Source organism: Leptonotus elevatus, chromosome 14 (genome assembly GCF_054856555.1).
Source record: "Leptonotus elevatus isolate MCC_2025b chromosome 14, RoL_Lele_1.0, whole genome shotgun sequence".
Taxonomy (NCBI): Eukaryota; Metazoa; Chordata; class Actinopteri; order Syngnathiformes; family Syngnathidae; genus Leptonotus; species Leptonotus elevatus.
Window position 1 is genome coordinate 2467917 of NC_141252.1, and position 22616 is coordinate 2490532.

Sequence of the window (22616 nt, forward strand, 5' to 3'; positions counted from 1 at the left end):
TCAAATAACTTAAGTGCGCAAGAATGAGATGCATTACAGGCAGAGCATTTGATTAGTTTACAATCAAATGTTAGTATTTCTTTAACTGTACATCAGAGGCAAATTTTAAAAAAGAAAGAAAAAAGCCTGAAGGTGGTGAATGTAGCTTGTTTAGACTGATAACAAATCAATTTCAAACCGTGTTAACTTTGATTTAAATTTTCATTTAACTTTCTACGAGATGCTGCTGACCCTGGGAACTCTCTGCACCTTCAGTTTGTGTTTGAAATTAAAACTAATATAAGTAAAAATTAAGCATTTCAGATATTTTGAAATTTAGCAAAATTGTTTAAGCGTTGCTAATGCTAATGCTAATAACCCTGGGAGCTCCCTGAACGTTTTATTAGGAATTTAAAACAAAGATGTCTACTGCTTTGACTACTAATAATTCGGTATCTGACGCATTTTGATGCATAAGATGATTCGCTGGCGTGTCAAACCGTTGCAGTATAGCGGCAACTAGTGGTGAGGAGGACTAACTCAATGTCAGAATTTCTTTCCTTCAAGCATCGATGTTAAAAATAATATAAAATATGTATTAATGAATATAAATAATATAAAATTAATAAAATGTAAAAAATTAATCAAATAAATTAATTAAAAATAATAAATATTAATAAAAAAATAATTATTATGTCAGTGTTTAATTGGCAAAAAAAAAAGACAAAAGATAATAATTCTGCTTTCATGAAGGACAACATAACACACAAGAATATTTACTATTGAGACCAGACGATTCGGACAATTTCAAGTTTAACAATGTCTCTAAACGATTACTCGATTTTAGATTTCTGCAACATTGATCATGTCAATACTCTGTAGGCCGGATGAAAAAATGTTGGCCCCACCTCTTTCCCGCCACCCTGCCACCCATTGTAAAGAGAAGCACAGTTGATTGTTGTTGGCTGCCCTGCCCTGCTCTCCCTTTTGAACCCGATGCCCTCGGCGCGAGGGGCATGAAGAGGCAACGTTAAGACAGGCAAAGTGGAAATGAGAGTGACGGGAGGAGGAAAGGTAAACAGAAAGAATCAGACCAAGCGTGTCTGGTCGTGTCTGCCGCGCGGTGGGCGAGGCCGCTTCCTCTTTTAACGGCGCTGACCCCGAGCACCCCCGCCGCTGACGCCGACTCTGTTCGGACCGAGTGGCGCGCACTCGGGAAGTTTCCTGGCCCACTTTTGGGGGCGAGCGGGGCGGATGTTGGGAGTAATTATGGCGAGGGAGAGGAGGAGAGAATGCTGCGTCTGTCTTCATGTGTGAGAAAAAAAGGGTTGAATTTTCCAAGAAGAGAGAGAGAAGAAAGGGAATCTTTTCCAGGGATGAAATTCCTGGCTCGCTTGACGTTGAGGGTACAGCTGGAGATGTTTGCCCGCCTCTTCCTCCTCCTCCTCCTTCGTTGTCTGTCTAAGCTTTTACTTGCTTGCTCATCTTGTTTTTATTCACTTTCTGAATAGCTGGTCAAATTGTTTTTCATGTATAAAAATAAGAAAGATTACGTATGGTTTGTTTTATTTTTTTATATATTAATTATCTTTTCATTATATTTTAGTACGAGATATGTTGGTTTTTATAACGAGACTTTCATATTGCCTTAGCTTGTAAAATAGTATTTAATTAATTAGAAAATATATTTTAGTAGACATATACCAGTACACTAATGTTTAATAATATTTTTGCTTTTGCTTTTAGGATTTAAATTTTACGTTGCTAATATTTATTATTACTTATTTTGAGGATTATAATCAACTTTTTAAAATTGCTTTTCTGCTAAAATATTTTACTGCTGGAAAAAAAATATGTATTATTATTATTATTGTTGTTGTTGTTGTTTTTATCAAATATATTGGGATCAGTATATATTTTATTAATATTTATTATTACTTATTATTTTGAGTTTTGAGGATGCTAATTCTAAAGGCTAAAATAAGTTCATTATTATTATTATTATTCATTGTTTTTGTAAAATATATTGGATCAGTATTTATTTTATCAATGTTTATTATTACTTATTGTTTTGAGAATTCTAAAGGCTAAAATAAGTTTATTATTATTGTTTTTGTAAAATATATTGTATCAGTATTTTTTAATTAATATTTATTACTTATTTTGAGTTTTGAGGATTCTAATTCTAAAGGCTAAAATAAGTTTATTATTATTATTATTATTATTATTATTATTATTATCATGCCTTTGTGTCTCCTCCTCAATCTGCCGTGCTTTAATGATATCAATTGTAATCACGTGTTACAGCTTTTTGTGCTGCTGAGTTACCCCCCCCCCCCCAAAAAAAAAAAAAGCTTACAGAAAAAAAGACAATTTGGATTCTTGACAGTTCCCACATGCAATTGTTTACATCATGTGAGCTTTCCGTTGGCCTGATTGGACAGGCGGAAGTTTGGGTGAGGACAATGACGGGGGTGGGAGGGGGGGGGGGGGTTGGGGGTTCAGGGAGGGTTTGTTTTTTGTTCCCCAGTTGTCCTTGCACATCATCGATGCCGTGCTTGCTGAGTGGTAGACGTGCTGGTGGTGGTGGGGGGGGGGGGGAGTTCTTGGAAAGTCCCTGCTTAAGTTGGACTTGGATGGACTCCATCACGCTGAGACTTTTGGAGTCTCTCGGACCCCCCAAAAAAACGGGACAAATTGGCGTTGTGAGAACGGAGCGAGCGCTCGTCTTTGAAACTGGGAAAGCCGGAGCTGTAAAGTGCTTGACTCATCCTGAAGGAATGGAGGGAGCCCGGGGGGGGGGGGTACTTGACAAAAGCTGCTCTTTTTACTGGGTCAAGGTTTGAGGAGGATAAGCAGGAAACGATTATTGGACTCGTCCGAATGTGTTTACTCGGCGACAGCTGTTGCGCCTCTCCGCTAGACGCGCCCGGCTGATTAGGGAATGGATATAATGAGTCATCGGCCGTCAGGATCGTGCACGTTGGGCCGTGCGCGCAAAAAGCGCAGCGGCTCAACTTGTCGCCGTCGAGCGAAGTGTGTCGTCCGTCTCTGTCGTTGCAGTTCGCTGTCGAACAGAAGGAGAAAAAAAAGAAGAACGAAGAAGAAAGTTTGTCGAAGCTTGCTAGCTTAATGCTAATGCGCAATGCAAAACATCATAGACTGGCTAATGAAACTTGCAACAATGTTGCGACGGAAAAAAAAAAGCCCGGGGGGGAATTCTGACAGTATTAAAATTACAGCTCTCATAAAAAAGAGTAAGATAAAATGACAGCTCTAAAATGACCTTTTTTGATATATTTGGGGAAATAAAAACAGTATTTCTTCCCATTGAAGGCAATCAAATTTTTCCGAGAATCCACAGCGTTGTGAAAAAGTTATAGTTATGAGAAAAAGTTCCATCGCAAAATATAGCATAACTAGGAAAAGTCGTGATCGTTCGTATGAGATAAAACAAAACAAAACTGATAGTAGATAAAGTAAAGTAAAACATTTAATATAAAAATGTATATGAATATGAGAGATATGAATATTTTATGAAAATTAAATGTACAATTTTTTGACTGTATTTTAAGATTTGTGAGAATGAAGTTTGTCATAGATAATAAATTATAAACACAAAGTTGTCATTTTACAAGGCCAAAGTCTTAAGAATTATTAGAAAAAAATCGACTACGAATGGAAAGTTTGAATTTTTACTCCCAATTTTTTTTGGGGGTGGGGGGGAGAATAATTCGTGGAAAATCCTCATTTGCGCGTGCGTGTTGTTCCAGGTGTGTTGTGTGTGTAAATGATGCAAATGTCGACGTGTTCCACACTTCAAGTGTTTGCGCGCGTTTGTGTGTGTCAGCACGACTCCGTTAAGAGTTTATACACAAGTGGCCAGGTGTTGCGCCGCTTTTGTCTGTTTTTTTTTTTTTTTTTTTGCAGACATGTTTGTCTTAGTGTATGAGCGTCTTTATGTGTAATTGTGTACACATCTGTGTGTGTGCAGCTGGTGTGTGTTTGCGTGTGTATATGTGTGTGTTTTCTGAGAGAACAAAGCGGAGTGGCTGAGTCCCTCCAGACATTACGTTGCTCTACTGTGGAGCGGGCCCAGCAACAAGTAGGTCGGTCCGCAGAAAGCCTCAATGGGACTTGGGTTGGGGTCGGGGGGGGGGGGGGGGGGGTCGTTGGCCCCCGGGTGGAGGAACGTGCTGGCGCTCGTATTTTTAAAAAGGCGTCAACACAAATACTTGACATGCTAATTGGGGTGATCCCGATGCGATTACGCAATTTTCAGCTTGATTGGATTTAAGTTATTTGATTTATTTATATATTTTGAAAGCGCAATATAAATAAAGAAAAAACTTATTTTGAGTTATTTTTTTGTCCAAGTTCTTCTGTCTGAACAAATGTTGCGCTTAAAAATGATCCAACAACAAAATTGTGTTGATTAGCGGTTTGACGGTTTTCAAGGATTGGTCACTTGCAGAGTTGAGTAAACAAACTGCCTCTTTGAAGTAAATTGCCTCCAATTAACTTTTTACTGCAAACACTGATGCCGTTTTGCTTTGCCTAATGTGCATTGTCCTAATAAATAATAATAAAAAGGGGCGGGGGTGCCAGCAGGCACTAGTTAGCCCCAAGGACAGTATGAGTAGCCCATGGGCCTGTTCTAAAAATAGCTCACCAGTGATGGGACACTGTGAATTACTAAGATGTATTAAATTAGAATAATGTTAACATTCATTTATATTAACTCAACATGATATATGTTTCTTCTGTACTAAATATTTATAAGTTTTGTTTGGAAAAAAAAAAAATTTTTGAGCTGTAATTTTTAGTGCTGTCAAGCAATAGAGAAAACATTTAATTACAGGATTTTTAATTAGTAAGCTAATTAATCATTTAAATTAATTAAATTTAGTTTGTTTTTAATATTTAAAAACATTCAATTTAATTTTAATAAAAAATAATTAATTTAATTTAAATTGAATTTGATAATTTAATGATATGAGATCATCACAGTTTGTCAGTTATACATAAAAGTGGACGTACTTTTTGAGCACAGGGAAGCTTATTACGTCTCCCGATATCTGCAATTTCCTGAACCGCACCTTTCTTTCTACCCCCAGAGGTCAAATGTGCGGAATATAAAAAGTCCACATCACATCACATTCAGATAATAAACTTCTTGACTTGATTCCGCCTGCTATATAAAACAGACCGTTTCAACCTGAGTAAACACAGGTTGATTTCCTGAGAGAAGGTCCTGCGATTCAATTACGGAGGGAGGATATGACTTCTGCCGGCTCAATAGAAAGTCCAGCAAAATCCATAAACTTGATGCAGCTTTGCCGTTTTAAAGGCAGTCGGAAAATAAAAATTTACATCCGTTTGCGTGGTAATTGTTCCCCCGGCTCGCAGGAGCGCCACTCACTGCTCGCCTGCAACCAGAGCCCCGGAAAGTCCGCCCGGCGACCCACTGCCAGTGACACAGCCATGAGAAGATTTTTTTTTTTTTTTTTTTTTAGTGCACTCATTCTGCTGAGTCAGCGTTGGGGGGGGAAAAACATATTTAGCTTCTTTGGAAATGACTAATAAGGCTAAAATGTCTTACGGGGACAAACTCAAAGGCCTTCTGTGCTGTTGTTTGCAAAATCAAGCCATGGAGTTCTCGTGGAATGTTTCTGGAAAGTTTCCCAGAGAATTTATGAATTCCAATTGCCCAATAGAAATTTCCGCAGCAGGGAAGGAGTTAAAAGACAACATTCAGTTTCGTACATTTGGTTTGTTACTCGCCTTGTGATCTTAACTCAGGGCTGTCGCTATTGAATATTTTTAATATTTCGCCTCACAGTTTGCCCATCAAATTTAGCATGCTGCGCCTCCTTGTCAAAACGCAATGAAAATCTAATCTGAGAACCACACGTCAATTTTTCCTTTGAACTAAACTGTGAAGTTTGTCCCAAAACGCTTCACTGGGCTGAACACGCGCATGTTAGCATACCGCAACACGCTAACATCATTTACGCGAGTGCTACGTACGCCAGAACAGCTAGCTAGCAACGGGTTTCGGCCAGCTACTAGCATGGCTAAACACCAGGCACGGCACCAGGATTATTTTTCTCCCGAGGCTAATGTAATTAAGTAATTAACTGATTAGAAAAGGAGGAGGAGCTTCAAAAAGTGTTGAAGACAACCTCATAACATTAAATGTCGAAAGAATTAACACAAAACAGGTGCTTTTCAAATTTGGCAATGTTGATTAAAAAAAGCCTTTTTTAATCAAGCGATTAATCGATTAATTCCAAGATGTGATTAATCAGATTAAAAATATATGTATCGTTTGACAGCTCTAATTATTATTGAGTCAAAATCAAAAATTTGCTTTTACTTTGGAAAACAATGATCATTCTTTTTACAGGCCAAACCAGTAACTGAATCACATTTAATTTACGATTGTGCATTGTTACTTTAAAATAAAGAGATTGAAATAAAAATGTTAAAACAAAACAAAAATCCATTCATCGATTCATTGACAAAATAATCAACAGATTATTAGCAATCAGAGAATAATAACTACTTTTGAGAGTTTAAAGCGAGATTTGGACAATTTTACGTTAAACAACGACTCGGACCGATTAAACAGTTGTCGATTTAATTTGTCAATCGATGAGCTGTCAATTTATCGAGTCGCAAATGAATTCTGTGAGATGCTGAAGTCATTGAGGAGGCTCCCGTCGCGTTGCCTGCGACGATGCGGTTACGTTATGAAAGTGGCTCGGAAGCAGGAATGTGCTTGCACATACCTTACACACACACAGACGCGCGCGCACACACACACACACACACACACACACACACACACGCACACGCAAGTAGTCTGCCACGACCAGGCTTATTGTGAGCCCCCTTGTGCAAACGCTGCAGGTCATGATTTACATTCCCAAGCAAATCTGCGACTCGCTCAGATTGCATACACTGACTGACAACTTTTTCACGATTATTTAATACCTATATTGTGTCTGTTGCCAGTTTTCCCGCGCTCTCTTTTGCATTGTTACCCACCCGGGGGCAGGGGCCCGCGCAGGAAGTCCCCCGCTTCCTCCTCGGCTGCCCCTCCCCAATCACCCTCCGCCCCTCCCAACCTCACCGGATCGCGTCGCATGTTTGACCCCGGGTTGTGAGTCACGTGACGCTAATATTTTAAAAGTTGGCTCCCGTGTTTCCTGCTGAGGTTGTGTGTGTGTGTGTGTGTGTTCTTGTCTTCCATAATAAGTGCGGCATCACCTTTGACCTCCCACCTCTTATTGATGGCATGTTTTTAGCTGGGCCACACAAGAAAATGATACTTCACCCTCCATGTTTTAATTCCAAAAATTATTCAAAAACAAAAAATATATTGGCTGTGTGTTCCCGTGTGTGTGTTCATATTCTTGTCTTTCTAGTGTAGTGTGGCACCTTCCCCCTCATGAAAAAAAAAAGAAGCCCACACATAAAAAACACAAGCGCGTGTGCCTTTTATGCGTGTACGTATGTGACGCTGTCGTGGGAGCGCCCCAGACGACAGATAACATTAATCCCGCTGACGCTTACATAACTTCCAGGCAACGCCACGTCACCGCTGACACACAAACACATGCGCGCGCACGCACACACACGGTTAAGCCACAAAAAAATAATAATTAAAGGTGGGATGTCAAGCTTAATGACTTAAAGGTGCTTATTGTAGTGTTTTGGGAGCGCACCAGTCAACAAATCTTAGCAAAAGGTGAGATATTACACGTTAGCACCGAAAGGCAGTAAGACACACACACACACACACACACACGCACACACGCACACACTTTCCCAATAGGGTCCACTCCGCTTCGTCTGGTAGACACATGAGCCGTGAAAAAAAAGAAAGAAAAAAAAGTTTTCCCCGACATCTTATTATGAACCGAATGCTGTCAAAAGTCTTGTGTGTGTGTGTGTGTGTGTGTATGCAGCGGTCAGACGGTGCGAGGGTCGTTCCCGGGTTCCTGTGTGTGTGTGTTGTGATTTTGGGGCCCACTTTGACAGCTGCATCATGGGAAACATCTGACGAAATGTTACATCACCTCCTGTGTGTGTGTGTGTGTGTGTTGTGTGTGTGCGTGCGTGCGTGCGTGCGTGCGTGTGTGTGTCAATGTATGGAAGAAAGACAGCCGGCCAAGATGACAAACGTGGTTCTTGCGAGACGGTCAAGTTGAACGTATGACATTGTGCGTGTGGCCGCTTGTGTTTGTACGTACCAACGTGATTATAGTTAAGCAAAAAGGAATGAAATGACTCGAGTGGCCCCCGTCCGATTATGTGATTGGAAATCGGGGCGGATCACGTGATTTTTAGGTGGATGAAAGATGGGTCGCTGATGGATGCTCGTGCACGCCTTTCTTTTGACGTCGACGTGCCATTGTTTCACATGCATGCTTTTTTTTTTACGTACACTGCATTTTCTGTGTACACTTTTTTTTTTTACGAAGACATGCCTTTTTTTCCATTCATGCCATTTTGTATGTACACACCACTTTTTACATACACTCCATTTTTTCACGTACATTCCATTTTTAGCATACGTGCCATTTTTTACGTACACTGCATTTTGTACATACATGCCATTTTGTACGTGCACGCCATTTTTACATATATGCGTTTTTTTTAGGTACATGCCATTTTTTTACTAACACAAATTTTTTTTATGTACACATCATTTAGTACGTACAGTACATGCCATTTTGTACATTCACAGCATTTTTGACTTGCACGGTATTTTTACGTACACATTTTTTTATGTTCATGGCTTTTTTTTATGTACACAGCATTTTGTACTTGCACGGATTTTTTTCATGTACACACATTTTTACAAACACACTTTTTTTTTTTTTTTTACAAACGTATAATTTTTTACATATACGCCATTTTGTACGTACATACCATTTTTTTATGAACACGGCATTTTTTATGTACACACCATTTTGTACGTAAAGTACACACCATTTTCTACATACATGCCATTTTGTACGTCCACGCCATTTTTTACGTACATGGCATTTTTTTACGTACACGTAATTTTTTTTACGTACACAGTATTTTCTACATATACAGATTATTTTTATGTAGACGCCATTTTGTACGTCCACGCCATTTTTTACGTACATGGCATTTTTTTACGTACACGTAATTTTTTTTACGTACACAGCATTTTCTACATATACGGATTATTTTTATGTAGACGCCATTTGTACGTACAGTACACGCCATTTTCTACATACATGCCATTTTGTACGTTCACGCCATTTTTTACGTACACGGTATTTTTTTACGTACACGTCATTTTTTTTTTTTAGTACAAGTCTTTTTTTTTATACACGCTATTTTCCACGTATACGGAATTTTTTTATGCAGGCGCCATTTTCTTTCGTACATGCATTTACGTACACATCCGTACAAGCAGTCAATTATGTGCAGCTTTCCTAAATGGCAGGCATGTGGCTTACAGCTGTGTGTGTGTGTACGTGAAGGGCACCTCACAAAGAGTGTCTTGTATTTTTCAGCTGGGTGGGTGGGGGTTCATTCGGTCCTGTTGGGTCCAGTCCAGGGGGCCACGGATGGGAATGCGTGTGTGTGTGTGTGTCTGTCAAGGAATGCTGCTGTTTGCCGAGCACAAGGCTATCGGCGGGAGAGTGTGTTTTTGGCCCCGTGTGTGTGAGCTTCTCCTCAATGAGGACTTTCATACCCGTCGCGGCGGCGGCGGCGGCGGCGGCGGCTGCGAAGACGGGACTGAAGGAGGTCTGTCTACGCGCTACCTGTGACCTTCTCACCACACTGATACACTTAAACACTCTACCCTTGTGTGTGTGTGTGTGTGTGTGTGTGTGTGTGTGTGTGTGTGTGTGTGTGTGTGTGTGTGTGTGTGTGTGTGTGTGTGTGTGTGTGTGTGTGTGTGTGTGTGTTGGACCTGACTGGAAGTGAGGCGAGGTGGGGAAGGAAAGAGGGAATCATTTTGGGATGAAAGAAAGGAAAAGATGGAGGATGAAGTGAGTAATATTGCAAAGATGTGACTCATGGCTGGAAGGGAAAGGCAAGTAATTCCTGAAAAAAGGAACCGTAACAGATGGAGAAAATGCCTCGTGTGGTTATTTAGGCCAAATCTAAAAAATTTTAACGGTGGTTGAAACTGTTGTCAACTTGGGATTCATATTTACTATTTCTACTTTTATAGAACTTAAGAATAATAAAGAAAATGTGTATTGGGGCTGAATAATTGATTATTATATAGTGTCGAGATATGATGAAAATATTTCTTTAACTTTTTTTTTATTGATTATTGACTTACTGATTATTATTATTATTATTATTATTATTAATATTATAATTTCTTGCTTGTCTGTTAAAAAACAAACAAACATGCGAAGAGGACCTTTAAATAATAATTACATATTACATATGAAAATATTGAAAGGGAGGCAATTCTCATTTAGATTATTTTTCTAAATCATTCTGCCCTCGTAAGTATCATTTTAAATGTAACAACATATATTCGCATGTTGAAAGTGCGTTTCAGGACGCCTTTTTAAGAAAGTGACAACAGCCTGCACATGCAGCAATGAACATAGTCAAATCATCCAAATGGGACTTGTGTAAATTGGCACTGATCTCTTCTTTTTGTGGAGAACTAAGCATGCAAAGCGGTGGAGAATTTGGGGTAAATCTTATTGAAAGTTTTTTGTAAACTTCTGAAAAATCTGTAAAGTTTGGGGAAAGTTTTCATTAAATTTGCATAAAATTTTAGCTAAATTTCCTGTAAGTTTTTTCTTCTTGTAAATTTCTGGGGGGGAAAGCCATTTAATTTCTCAGGGTTTTTTTGTAAATTTCCTGATCTTTTTGTAATTTTCAAAAAAAAAAATCATTACATTTATGGCAAATTTGTCCAACTTTTTATTATATTTGGGGAAAGTGTTCATTAAGTTAGTGAAAAGTTTTGGTTAAATTTTCTGCAAATTCCCACAAAATTTCCAGAAGGTTTCCCCAAAATGTTCCTGTGAATTTAAGATAGGGAATTTAGGAAATATTCCAAATAAGTTTGGGGAATGATCATACCTTAAGGGAATTCCAAATCTGTTCCTTTTATTAAATCCGTGGTGCGCCATTTTTGTTTTTCATAGGAATCTAATACAGTGGCAGTGCTATAGCTTCTTGCCTGGACATTGCAGACACTCCCCATAAATCTTCTTGGAAGTAAATAGGACATCATTGATGATAACATGGTGTAGTACCTTGACTGACCTGTGAGAGGCAGTATGGCACCGCAGGGCGGCCAGACTACTTGAAAATGCAAAGAACAAGGAAGTGTAGTAGAAGAAGCTAGGTTAGCCTCAAAATCATCCCGATTCTATTTGTGTGAACTGGTTTTCAGGAATGTGTGCTGCACATTTTACTGGCATACCTCTGCCAAGGCTAATAATCAAATAGAACATCTTGGGACATTATAGGGATTATATCAGGTATCAGTATCGGACCGATACTGATCTTATTTCAGAGTATTGTGTACTTGTTGAGGCTTTGTTCATAAATTTTTGTCATTATGTTAAATGCAATTTTATATATCAAGAATACTAGAAAGTATCAGTGAGTACTCGAAAAAAAGTGGTTTCAAACATTGCAAAGTTATGCTTTTATCAATGTTAGTTGTGATTAACAGGCGTCAACTCAATATTTTCTCAGTTGAGTCAAACTTTTTCATCTTTTACAGGTCCTGCCGAGGTCCCCATGATGTCCCCCAACGGCTCCATCCCGCCCATCCACGTGCCCCCAGGATACATCTCACAGGTGTGTTTGCAAACACTCTCCACTTGCCTGGAGCACTCCGTTTTTTTGTGGTGTGGGGGGGCGAGGTGGGGGTGGGGGTTCTAAACTGACTAAAGTTTGGAATCATCTGCAAAAAGCTCAACATGGAAATTGCATTTTTTTTCTCTCTAAATGATTGATGTAAGTTAGGAAAAGCACGGGGCTAAGCATGGACCCTTGAGGCACGCCATTAGAATATAACATTACTAGCATCCCATTCATTTTCACCATGCCCTCCAAAAAAAAAAAACAATAAAAGAAAGGCCACATATTAAGGAGTCTTTGAATTATCCGACGGCCTGGCCTTCAAATGCCACCTTTTAGGAATTGTGGGCCGCGTTCCAATATGATAAGCGTCCGCCATTGTACAGTAAACACGGCGTTAGCGTCAGTTTAGCCCCAGTTTGCTCAGCGACGAGGAATGTACAGAATGTCTGATTACCTCCAAACAAATGCCATTTACATAAGCCTGCTGTACCAGCAGGCTCAGTTAAGTCCAGTGTGTGGTCCGCATTTCGGCCACTGATAGTCAGGTCATTGGCTTGCTGTGTGTGTGTGTGTGTGTGTGTGTGTGTGTGCGTGGGTGTGTGTGTGGGTGGGCCAAGTGTGAGCGGGAAACACTGTCACTCTTACATAAACAAGCCTGATAAATGACACACACGCACACACACAGGGTGTTATTGACAGATGAACGTTTTGTGCAAAAGTGTTGTCATGATGTGTGTCTGTGTGTGTGTGTGTGTGTGTGTGTGTGTATACTTTTCAGCTGTTTGTGTGTGTATTACCAGTAAATATTGCATGAGGTCAGGTCCACATGTAGTCATGCTGGGACTTTGGCCTGTGTAAACACTGAGCCCGAGGAGGGGGTCGTGTGCGTGTGCATGTGCGTGTGTAGGTCTGGCTATGTGTGTGTGTGTGTGTGTGTGTGTTGGGGGGGATTTGTACAGAGTGGGCTTCGTCTTGTTTTTCTCACCCACATCACAGGGCCCGACTGATTCATCGGCCAATATTAGCTCTTTTGAAAATAGGCATACAATTGTTTGCTTGCCCGTTTTTGCGCCCCAGAAATCTTACACACATTAACCGACTTCAACGTAAACAATTAAAACATAAACCATTCAACATAAACATCCTATTTTTCATCCATCTTGAAGTCGTTAATTTAATGTAAGAAAAATCTGAAAATAACAATCAATTTTAGTATCTAAAATTAACATTATGTTCACATTGAGAAACTCAATTCATTGATTACATTTTTATGGTGAAAGAAAGTCTTCAATTGAAGATCAAATAATAAACAATAACAATGCACTGAAAATAATGTCATTCCAAACGACAACAAAATTACATTAAATACAAAGTTTTAATTATTCAGTTTACAATGTCGATTACGATTTCCCTTCCTTTAAAATTGATGTAAAAAAAGTTAAAATAAAATAATCACTTAATTCCTCATAATTTCATGGCCCTTGTTGATCTCTTATACTCTGCTGCCACCTGCTGGCCGTTTTTGCAATTGCTAGCATTGCTTTAAGCATTCTCTTCAATTCAGAGGCTGCATCAAAGCCTTCTCTGTGCTCTAGCACATAAAAAGAAACAAAAAAAAACTATAAATATGTTTTTGGGAACATGGCAACATTTAAAATAGAACGTTTTTATACGTTTTTTGTGAGCAAATGAGTTGATAAATACTCATAAAATAGGTCAATATGTGAAACAATATAATTTAAATAAATTTAGAAAAATCTAAATTTATTCTCTTTTTTTTTTTGTGCATTTAAATTGGTGATCGCCTCCGAAATTCTCATCGCGTTCGATACTGTGCAATATTAGCCCGTTGACATCCCTGTGTTTCCTCCGCAGGTCCTGGAAGATACCACCGGAGTGCGCCGGGTGGTGGTAACCCCCCAATCTCCGGAATGCTATCCCCCCTCCTACTCCCCCGCGTTGTCGCCCACGCACCACCTGCCCCCCTACCTGACCCACCCCCACTTCATCCCCAACTCGCACTCGTTCTACCCGCCCGTCAGCCCCGGCGAGCTGACCCACCACCAGTACTACCAGCACCACCTCCCCCCCATGTACGGCGACCCAGGTACCGACGTCCCGAGTTCGCCGTATGAGAAGAGAAGCGTGGCGGGGTCGCTAGCTAGCACGCGCCGCTAACGGGTGCGCTTCCTCCCCCAGAAATCATCCCGGTGTACGGCATGTCCAACTTCATCCGAGAGGAGACGTACAGTAAGCCGCAGCCCAAGAAGATCAAGGAGCAGAGGCAACTGGAGCGACAGAACCGGCTCAACTCGCCACCCTCCACGCTCTATAAAGGCAGCCTGGGCCCGGCACACAACGGTTACAGGTGACCGTGCGCCCAATCTTACTTATTGTGCCCAAAAAGGCTTCATAGTCGAACAAGAAAAATCCAATTTGATGAAAATATGAAATGGTAAATGGAGTGCACTTTAATAGCGCTTTGTCTTCATATGTTTACTAAGCCATATTTCCTTATTTCTTTCAAACTTATTGAGTTGTCGAAGCCTACGCTGGCCGTTGACGCAGCCTACCTATTTAAATAATTTTACAAAGAGGACTAGCTGTCTTTGCTAATGCTACGCTTGTAGCTTTATCCTTGCTAACTTACGACCTCAAAGCGTTCGAGGAAAATGTAAACAACAAAGATGGCTAAATCCAATTAATTGCTGTTCTGGTTAACGCAGTCAGTCGTAATCACGTTGGGCTTTTTTTCAAATCAATTATTGTTATAATGAATAAATAGATAAGTATGTTTATAATTGCGTAAATTATGTATTGCAGCATTCATCTTTTCTAATAATCAATTCGCTAATGCTACGCTTGTTGCTTTGTCCTCGCTAATGCTAAATTTCCTAATGCTACACGAGTAGCTGCGTCATCGCTCATGCGAGACTCGTTATTGCTACGCTAGTGGCTTCGTCCACGCTAATGCTATGCTCGCCAATGCTAAGCTAGTACGCTTGCTAATCCTGAGCTAGTTCGCCTAAGCTAAGAAGGCGCGAGAGGCGGTGAGCGTCCATGTTCACAAAGAAAATTATCAATCGGTGTTTGTTAACAATGACCTAATTATTTTGAATGAAAATATTTTTTTTAGATATTAATTTAAAGTCTAAAATAAAAAATCCTGTACTTTCTGACTGTCTCTTGCCGTCTGCATATACCTGCTATTATGCAAATTGTATAATACAAATGTGTCCATGTTTATAAATAGCAGCAAGTCCCACGCGCCATCACTCGGCTCCGTGGGATCGGGCGGCAGTCCGGGCGGCAAGAAACCGGAGCGCCGACTTCGCAGCAGTCCGCGCAACGGTGAACCGGAAGCGCACACGCAAGGTAGGACAAAATCATTTCAATGTAACATTTTTACGATGGAAAACTGATGAACATATTTTGAATTTGCTGTCCGCTAACTGCTGCTTGTTGCGGAGCGAGTCGTGCCAAAAGGACAGCGCTCGCATGTGTGTGACCGACTTGTGAACTCATTGACCCGACTCAAACACACCTTTGAATACATGAAACGCACCTTTTCTTTTATGAATGGTTGAATGCATCCCCGGGTGGGGTGGGGGTGGGTGTGTGTGTGTGTGGGGGGGGGGGGGGGGGTTGTCTGGCTAGCCGCATAGCTGAGGCTGTCCTGGAGTGCTATCGCTTTCCCCCCAGCCACAATGCACGCCTTGTTTAGCGGGGTCGGTGGGGGTCATGGTGGTTGTTCATACCTGTGGAGTCTTGCTGGATGAAGGAAACTTTGTGACATGGAGATACAGCACTGTGTTATCACAAAGAGGTTTATACAAAAAAAAACAAAAACAAAACGTCATTTAATGTTTCAGATCTTACCCCTAAAGTTAATAACTCCTTTTAAACAGTTTAATATAATTGTTAGCTGGCTAAACATTGCCGTACGCACGCTAGCACTTCTGGGTGTCGGGTCTCCAAACTCACATACTCAATTGAATTTAATTTATAAAGTATTTTAGGACAACTGTTGCTTATATATGCTATAATGAAAATTGCAAACAATTTGAACCCTGACACACACATGCACTTGCACACAAACCGAGGGGGGGGCGGGTCTAGCGAGGGAGATGCTGCATGCAGCTGGACGTGCGAGTCGGGGAGCCTTCTGCACGTTGACAACGCGTCGTCAGCTGTCTCGGCTCGGCCCAGCTGCGTCTCAGGGCCGTGATGGGGATCAGGCGCGCGCGCGCGCACACGCACGCACACGTACACACTCATGTAATGCTGTGCAAGTGAAAACAATCAGTAGATGTAGGAGTTACAGTAGTTTTGAGGCAAGGGGAGCCGGGACATTAAGTAAAAAAATAAAAATAAAAATAGATCGTTGAAGCTCGGAATAACTCGGCATAACTAAGCTGGACACAGAGGCTGCAGTTACGCTTTGGGCCAGAGGTGGCAGTCGCGGGTAAAAAAAAGTGACAAACTGCACAAAGATCCTTTAATTAAAGGGAACAATATTAGGATTCAAATTTTTCCGTAGAATAATTTCAACATTTTACTATAAATGGCAGATTTTTTATTGTGAATAAAAATAAAATATCAGTAAATTTAATCTCATTCTTAATTGGTTTATTATAAATAATGAATTAAATAATAAAATAAGAAATGTAAATAACAAATTTAACATGCATTTAAAAATCTTTGTATTTAATAATTGTTGAATTGATTTTTGTAAATGGTAAACTTACTTTTAGATCATTTATTATTATTATTTCTTAAATAAATCATTCGTATTAGAATTAATAATAGATTAGAATGAACAATTTTATATATACATTAAAATATGTTCTATTAATTAATTGGCAAATGTATTTATTTTAAATATTGATATGCATGATATGTGTTGAAAAGGTTCCATTTTATGTATTTCAATAAATATTGGGTTATTGTAATTGTTTGTAAATTAAATGTAAAAATCTAATAATAAAATTAATTTATATGGATCAACTATAAGACAATATATATACATTAAAAAAAGTTTTTTTTAATTACATTTCAAAATTTTGTGTATTTATTGTAAATTGTTAAACAATAAGTTTACACGATCTATTTAGAATTGTTTCGTTATTTATAATTCTTTTTAAAAAGTACAGCTAAAATATCAGATTAATTTGAATGATTTGACATATTTTACTTTATTTTCTGACATAATTTTTCAACCTCATCGACAGCCGTGCGTCAACTGCGACCTTGAAGGAGCATGAAAGTTTGACCCCACGGCCCATTTGTTGCGCCCTCGATGCCCTCGCCCGTACGTGGCTATTGCCCCGGTGCCAACATTGCAAACGAGCTCTTTCCTCCAGCTCAGCAAAGGCCCCGCCCTCTTTGCCTCTCAGAAGCGAGCCGAGCAGAAACAGATGTGGGCTCCGGGACTCCTCCCCTCCACCCCGTCTTCCTCCGTTTTCGCTTCCGCACGGCCCACCGCAGATTCCTAAAAAACGATCGTTCAGCAGAAACATGGCCGACCGGCTCCGTCGCCAAATTGCGTGGAGAGTTGAACTGAACCGCTTGCAATATTACAATACAGGCTTCATGTACATACGTATAGTATGAAATAATATCATATCATATCATCTCGAGATATTTATCTATTCGACAGTTTTGGGCTCCAGAAGCTGATTGGTTAACGTTGCCGCCAAGTGACCTTGTTGCAGTGTGGAAAAAAAGAAGACAAAAAAAGTTCTGCTTTCTTTCTGTGATGTCATCTTCATTCGCTGCACTCAAGCACCTTTTGAGCAAATCATGACTCGCGCTTCCATATTAACATCCATTCTTCCTCCTTCCTTGTTTGGATGTGAATCGCCATGGCGATAATCTCATCCCGGGCCCAGTTCTCCGTGCTTCCCATGGATTCCAAATAGGGTGATGCGGAGGAGGAGGAGGGGAAGGGAGGGGGGGGGGGGGGGTCGGTCGGACGAAATGACACGGACGAGATAAGAAATATTAAGGGGAAAATGATGACATCATGCGTGAGGTCATACGGGGACGCCTGCTGCTGCCAACCACAGCGCACAACTGGCCCGCGGGTTTACGTTTGATTTCTATTATGCAAGGTGGCGCGTGTCCTGATTTATTACTTGAGCCTTTTTTTATTTCAAGGCTGTCTGCATCTTAACTGCTCCTCTCTTTGGGGGGGCTTCTTGCACCTGCTCTGACATAACTCGGCCCCGGCTGAGCGGGGTCAGATGGGGTTAGGGTTCCGGGGAAACCCAAATCGCGCCATCCCACAACGTGCGAGAAGGGCCACTTATTGGGAGGAAGCATGTGACTTGTCCCAGCCAATCAGCAAACACAGGCCATCATTTGATGTCGTGACTGAATAATATGTTATGCCTGAGCTCTTAAAAAAAAGAAAAAGAAAAAAAAGAATATGTTATGCCGTTATATTAATGTTTTATATAGTAGAATAATAATTAATATAGAATGGAGTTTTAGGCAAAACAAAAAAAGTGAAAATTATTTATGTGTGTTGTGTGTATATATTTTGTATGTATTGTATTTGTGTGTGTGTATGTATATTTATATGTATTTACAGTATATATACACAGTATATGCATATTTCTATACATATACTGTTTTCGGGATGGGCGAGTACCAATACCAGGTATTATTTCAAGTTATTGGTACTTGCGACAGTTGGGGCCGTTTTACGATCAGGAACAAGAATATAGAATAGAAAATTGCCATAAAGTTCAGTGCTAAAATGCTATATTGGAATGTATAATTCTTTCTTTAAAATTTGGGGATTTTTTTTTTGTATTAAAAGTACGAGTGGTATCGGTACCTGTTATTGGTTATTCGGTATCGGTGACTACTCAAGAGATGAGTACTCGTACTGGTATCCGTACTGGTATTACTATAAGTTTTATCAGATAAAATGTATGAAATGTATAAAATAAATCAAATCTATAATACAAAATATATAATAATCTAGAAAATTCTAATATAAAGAACAAGTTAAATAATGCAAAATAATCAGCTCAAAAGATTACAAATAAAATATATTTGAACAATAAAAAGCAATAAAACTAATCAAAGATATAAGAATGCTAATGTAAATAAAAATGCAGTATTTTTATCTATATGGGCTGTTAATATTATTAGAATAATGTCCAGGTATTGTAAGTATATGAAATAAATGGGGGGGGAAAAACGTTTTTCCAAATCTTGGAATTGATTTTTTTTAAGTAAATACTGAAGGGGAAAAAAACTTTTTGGTGATATAAAATAAAATATTTTTAATGATGTTAAAGAAAAAAAATAAAGGGATGAGCGAGTACCAACACGAGGGTATCGGTAGCGGGCCGATATCTGTCCTTATTTCAAGGTATTGGTACTTGGCCGCCATCTTGTGGCCTTTTCACCATCGGAAAGTCAAAATGAAAAATTTGAAGAAATAGAAAATAGCCATTAATTTCTTACAAAAGTAAGGAAATTGTTTGATTGAGATATATATGTCTTTCTTTCAAATTTTCTGTAATTTTTTTGGGGGGGGGGATTTTGTTTATCAAAAAAATCTTTATGGTGACCCTATGTTAGCTAAACAAATCAGGTAGGGAAAGATGGAATTATTTTTAAAAATTAGCATATATTATTAATATGCATGAGTAATGAGTAATCGTGCCCAATAAAGTTGGCTCAACTTGTTGCACTTATTTAGATAGCAATCTCGAATCTTCTTTCAAACGTCCCCGCGTGAAGCAAACCTTCACCATGACAACCACCATTGCAGGCGTGTGTGCTTTTGTGTGTGTGTGTGTGTGTGTGTGTGTGTGTGTGTGTGTGTGTGTGTGTGTGTGTGTGTGTGTGTGTGTGTGTGTGTGTGTGTGTGTGTGTGTGTGTGTGTGTGTGTGTGTGTGTGTGTGTGTGTGTGTGCTTATTTGTTTACGTGCAGGCCAGCTGCTAAACACATGCAGAGAATTTGGTCCTCGCACCTCATTCTGTAGCATCCCTCCTTCCTCTCAGGCGATCCTTATCACATCTCACTTCTTTCCATGGGGCGTCTGCTTGTGTGTGTGTGTGTGTGTGTGTGTGTGTGAGTGCGTGTGCGTGCACGTGCGTGCACCATCCGCTGCATTTTTCACATTTTTCTCCCCCTCCCCTCCAGGCCTTAAAGGTTTTTTCTTTTTCTGTCCCGGCGCAGACAGAATGCAAGCCGGTGCCGCAGGCCGTCATTCTGCAGGAATGCGACCTCCTCCTCCTCCTCCTCTTCTTCTTCTTCTTCAGTTTTTTTTTTTTTCATGTTGCTCTTTTCCGTCTCGTCTGGCTCGCACTTCCCCCAAGCTTTTTTTTTTTTTTAATCTCCAAACCTTCATCTTTTTCCCATTTTCCTGCTGCCAACGTCTGTCCTCGCTTATCATCTTGTACTCAGACAGGACGTGAGGTCAGACGCGCAAGAGGAAGTGTGGGCAGCACATAAACGCATTTTTTCTGTGTGTGTGTGTGGGGGGGGGGGTTGTGTGTGTGTGTGTGTGTGTGTGTGTGTGTGTGAGTGCGTGCCTGCGTGTGTCTTTGTGGTTCTTTTCCGTATTAAAGAGTTTAGCATCTGGCCTCATTGACCACAAGTCGGAGCACTCAACATGTTTGTGTTTTTCTATAAACCACTGCAACTGCATTGGAAATGTTACAGATCAAAGCAAGAGCCCTATTAATTAATTAATTAATTAATAATAATAATTATTATTATTATTGCAGTATCCAACTCAACATTGTCTATTCACAAATTTACCCCAAAGAAATTCTGTGCAAACTATCCTCTTTTGCGTGTTTTTTTTTCTTCTGTAACGCGCTGAGATGCCAGAAGATGGCACCAAAGCCCTAACTAATAGGAAAGTAGTAATTGGTGGTGAGGAATATGTGGAAGTATAAACATTTTTAAAAAGCGGGTCGTCAAGGAGAGACTTGGCCGCATGTGTTTGTTTTTTTTCCTCTGCTTATTCATGAGCGTAATGTAAAATGAGTTTGAAATTATTTTAGGATCTTTTGGGTGCGTAGTTGGTGATGTATTTTCTTGGGTCAAATCGATTCATCAGACAATATTAGCTGTTTAACTCATTTGCTCCCAAAAACGTATGAATACGTTCTTTTTTAAATATTTTAAGTGTCTCAAAGACAAATGTATATGTTTAAAAAAAAAAAATTATTATGCTGGAGCTTACAGAAGGCTTGGACGCAGCCTCTCAACTGCAAAGAACGGTTAAAATGGTAGTTATTACACAAACGGCCAGCAGGTGGCAGCAGAGCAAAAGAGATCAACGAGGGCCATGTTGGAAAAAATGCTTTTATTCACATTTCTAAATAGATTTGTGAATAATGATGAAACTTGCTTGTATTCTAAAGCTAATTGCTGCAAAACGGAAACAGATGGAATTATACTTTTTTTTCCCCTGATAAAAGAAGAGACTAATATTTCTTTTGGTAGGTTCCATGTTTTTATAACAATAGAATACAATATTCTGTGGGCCTTGCAAAATCAGTCAGAATCCAGTAATACAGCCGGGAGCAAAGGGGGTTGCTTCAGTGAAAATGGCTGGGAGTGAATGAGTAAAAAAAAAAAAAAAAAAAGGTCAATTGTTATTTTTTTAATACATCAACACCTGACAACATAAGACTAAAATAATGACATTCAAATAAACTATCCTCTCCCCAGAAAATTGGTAACAATAATAATAATAATAATAATAAAATACAAAGTTTAAAAAAACCACACACAATTATTTGAGTCCTCCTCGTATTTCAACTAAAGTCAAATTTCAATTCGGAATGCTTTTGGAACATAACCTGGGTCAAATTGATCCATTTTAACATTAAAATCGACCAATTAGTAGTTTTTTTGCTACAAAAATTCTCAATTAAAATGGTTCACTTTGACATATTTTCAGTTAAATGTTCCTTTTGGAACATTAAACATATCCTGGGTCAAAAAGTACTACAAATAATTGTATTTCACGATGAAACGTATTAAAAATGGTTCATTTGAAATACAATGAAAGCAGTTCGTGTTTACTGGGATGCGTTTTTTATCATTAAATGTAGCCCAGGTGAACATAACTGCTGATTCTGGGAAACCAACCTAGCAGGACGGTTAACACACCTGAGATCTTGTAACACTAAGCAATCACATGAAATCAACTTTTGTATGCTCAATTTGGACATTTTCACTTAATGGGGGTGTACTCACTTTTGCCGTTGAGCTTTGCATGTCATATCAACTCTACTCTACAATTTGCATATTGTCCTCGAACCTGTCACATGCAAATAACCGGCATCAAACCAATCATTTTGTGCCGAGCTCAACAGGTGAAGTGCATACAGTAGCCCTGCTGTGACTTTTTAGAACACACTCACTCTCACACACGCGGAGGGAGGTCAAGCTGAGGTTGTGCTTCCATGACATCACGGTTGCCATGACTCATACGTGTCGCCCCCGGCTCCCCTGCAAACAAACACGCGCGCGCATTGTGATTTACAGTCGGCTAAGCTCCGCTGAAGAGAGCAGGCGGAAAAACCTTTGAGTTGGGGGGGAGGAGGAGGGGACCCCGTGTGGAGAGCGATGATGGAAAGGGTGGGAGTGGAGGGGTTAGGGGGGGGTGGAGTCTGGGGTGCCCCAGTCTGTTACGTACACGTGTATGCATGCAATTCCACGTGCCTGTTAAAAAAAATGGAAAAATCAGCTTTGTATATACACAACAAAAAAAAATAGCACAAACATGTGGTCTGTATTCATAGGATCA

The 22616-nt window shown here is 39.7% G+C and overlaps 1 protein-coding gene across 1 annotated transcript in view; it reads left to right on the forward strand.

Moving 5' to 3' along the window:
- fndc3ba (fibronectin type III domain containing 3Ba) overlaps positions 1-22616 on the forward strand; it is a 91207-nt gene that overhangs the window by 37284 nt on the left and 31307 nt on the right. Inside the window, exons 4-7 of the mRNA XM_086095048.1 lie at positions 11741-11817; positions 13699-13930; positions 14023-14191; positions 15077-15198. Coding sequence (XP_085951174.1) covers positions 11741-11817; positions 13699-13930; positions 14023-14191; positions 15077-15198 — 600 coding nt within the window. The remainder of the gene's footprint in view (positions 1-11740; positions 11818-13698; positions 13931-14022; positions 14192-15076; positions 15199-22616) is intronic.